Here is a 2,315-nt window from a genome sequence, read left to right on the forward strand (position 1 = left end):
TTTTTATCCTTCTATATATAGATATATTAGACAAATTAGGTGTGATCTAAGACTATTAAGATCGAAAAATACTCTCAATCCACAAATATTGACCGATTGAAACTGATTTTGAAACTTAAATAATACTAAAAATAGAATCAAAATTAAGTATAAAAAGTGAGGATCACTCACAAAGGAATGGAGAAGCATAGATCAATTATAAAATAGAAGGAGAGTGATAAGAGTTTGAACGGGAGAGTAGTTGTGTCTGCTAATAGACACAGAAAGTAGCTTTTAATCCCCTTATACAGAAAGTAGCTTTTAATTCCCTTATACTTATCTTCTTCTGTGTCTATTGGCAGACACAAGGGGTCAAAATGGTTTTACTGAAACTATCAATCTTGATGTGTACGATATTGTTAAGCCCTTCCCTTTCAGGGGCTACTTCTCCCACAAACATATTCATCCTTGCCGGTCAGAGCAACATGGCTGGTCGAGGTGGGGTAGAGAAAACTCCAAAGGGGGAACTTGTGTGGGATGGGAAGGTCCCATCAGAGTGTCAATCCGACCCATCCATCCTACGGTTCAACCCTGAGCGCCAATGGGAGATAGCACACGAACCTCTCCATTTGGGGATTGACGTCGGCAAAACGAAAACTCCAGGGATTGGTCCGGGGATACCGTTTGCTCACCAGTTGAAAGAAAAAGCTGGACAAAAGGCAGGCATCGTGGGTTTAGTTCCTTGTGCTAGGGGTGGCACTTTAATTGAACAATGGATTAAAAACCCTAGCAATCCTAGTGCAACTTTTTACCAAAATTTCATCGAACGAATTAAAACATCAGAAAAAGAAGGTGGGGTTGTGCGTGCTTTGTTTTGGTATCAAGGAGAAAGCGATGCGGCTATGAATGACACTGCTCAAAGATACAAAGACAACTTAAAGAAGTTCATCACCGACATCCGCAATGATATAAAACCTAGATTCTTGCCTGTCATTATTGTTAAGATAGCCCTCTATGACTTTTTTATGAAGCACGATACTCATAATTTGCCAGCAGTGAGAGCAGCTGAAGATGCAGTCCAGAAAGAGCTTCCAGACATCATTACTATTGACTCTTGGGAGTTGCCTATGAACTTGACTACATTTGAAGGCTTTTCTTGGGATCATGGTCATTTTAATACCGCAACTGAGATTGCTTTGGGCAAATGGTTGGCTGACACATATCTCGCCCACTATGGTCATTTACTATGATCTTATTATGTGTCATTCTCTAATCTCTATTGATTGATCTATTATTCTATCTCAATAAAATCATTTAAACCACATCTTTGTTGAACCATAACATACTTAATACTCCACTTTTGTGGAAGTTTCTTATTTAAATAATTAAAAAATAATCAAACTTTGTTCTTAAAAGATCAAAATTAGAATTTGTAGATGTGGTAGAAGAGAAAACTGCTTATATAAATCTCAGGAATTCAAGAAAGATAAAGAATACTAAATAGTGAAAATTTGAGAAAATTAGTCAAAGTCCAAGGGCAAATTTGTCATTTTACCATCCATTTGGTGTGCATTAGCCTAAATTAGATTGCTAATGACTAAGAAAAATAAGAAAGAAAAGAAAAAAAAGAGAGGAAAAAAAAGGGAGGGAAAAAGTAGAGGGAAATTCACTCCAAACAACCATTTGGAATTGGAATTTCGCTAGAGTTTCTTTACGAGCTTTAGCTCTGTAGGTTGAGGGCAACCATTTTGGGTTGTTGCATTTACTTGAAAAATGTTGCTCAGTAGGTCGAGGGCAGCCATTCTAGGTCGTGACATTGGTACATGAAAATCTTACATTTACTTGAAAAATGTTGAACATAGGATGAGTATTTAAAATATCAAGTGACCCAATTGTTCGAGTTAGAATATGTATACACTTATAACGTGTATCATCATTGGTGGCACCTAATTCCTTGGGCTCTACTTCCTCTTCCGGGTCGAGTTGAATGCATAATACTTCTTTAATCCACTGTATCAAGTGGCTAACATACCCCTTAGGCCTGACTATGGAATAGCGCACTTTCACACTACTGAAAACTGACAGAAAAGAAAGAAACACGAATAATATTGCATGTATAAGGTCCCATTAAACATGTACGAGATCCGAATTAAAAAACATCGTTCAATGAAACGATGGATACAATACTTTTGTATTACTCATGTTGTAAGTCCCATTAAACATGTACGAGATCCGAATTAAAAAACATCGTTCAATGAAACGATGGATACAATACTTCTGTATTACTCATGTTGTAAGTTTTATACGTGTAACGACCCTAAATTTCCACATACTCA

The 2,315-nt window shown here is 36.8% G+C and overlaps 1 protein-coding gene across 1 annotated transcript; it reads left to right on the plus strand.

Annotated features, from left to right (window-relative positions):
- The first annotated feature begins 464 nt into the window (after window positions 1-464).
- LOC111474938 (probable carbohydrate esterase At4g34215) lies at window positions 465-1,229 on the plus strand. The gene has a single exon (XM_023119745.1). It carries the CDS (start codon window positions 465-467, stop codon window positions 1,227-1,229), a length of 765 nt encoding a protein of 254 aa, XP_022975513.1.
- Window positions 1,230-2,315: the final 1,086 nt, after the last annotated feature.

This window comes from Cucurbita maxima, unplaced genomic scaffold (genome assembly GCF_002738345.1).
Source record: "Cucurbita maxima cultivar Rimu unplaced genomic scaffold, Cmax_1.0 Cma_Scf00860, whole genome shotgun sequence".
Lineage (NCBI taxonomy): Eukaryota > Viridiplantae > Streptophyta > Magnoliopsida > Cucurbitales > Cucurbitaceae > Cucurbita > Cucurbita maxima.

Bases quoted from the DNA above. Each gene is read 5' to 3' on its own strand.
- LOC111474938 (XM_023119745.1), top strand. From the start codon at position 465: ATGGCTGGTCGAGGTGGGGTAGAGAAAACTCCAAAGGGGGAACTTGTG.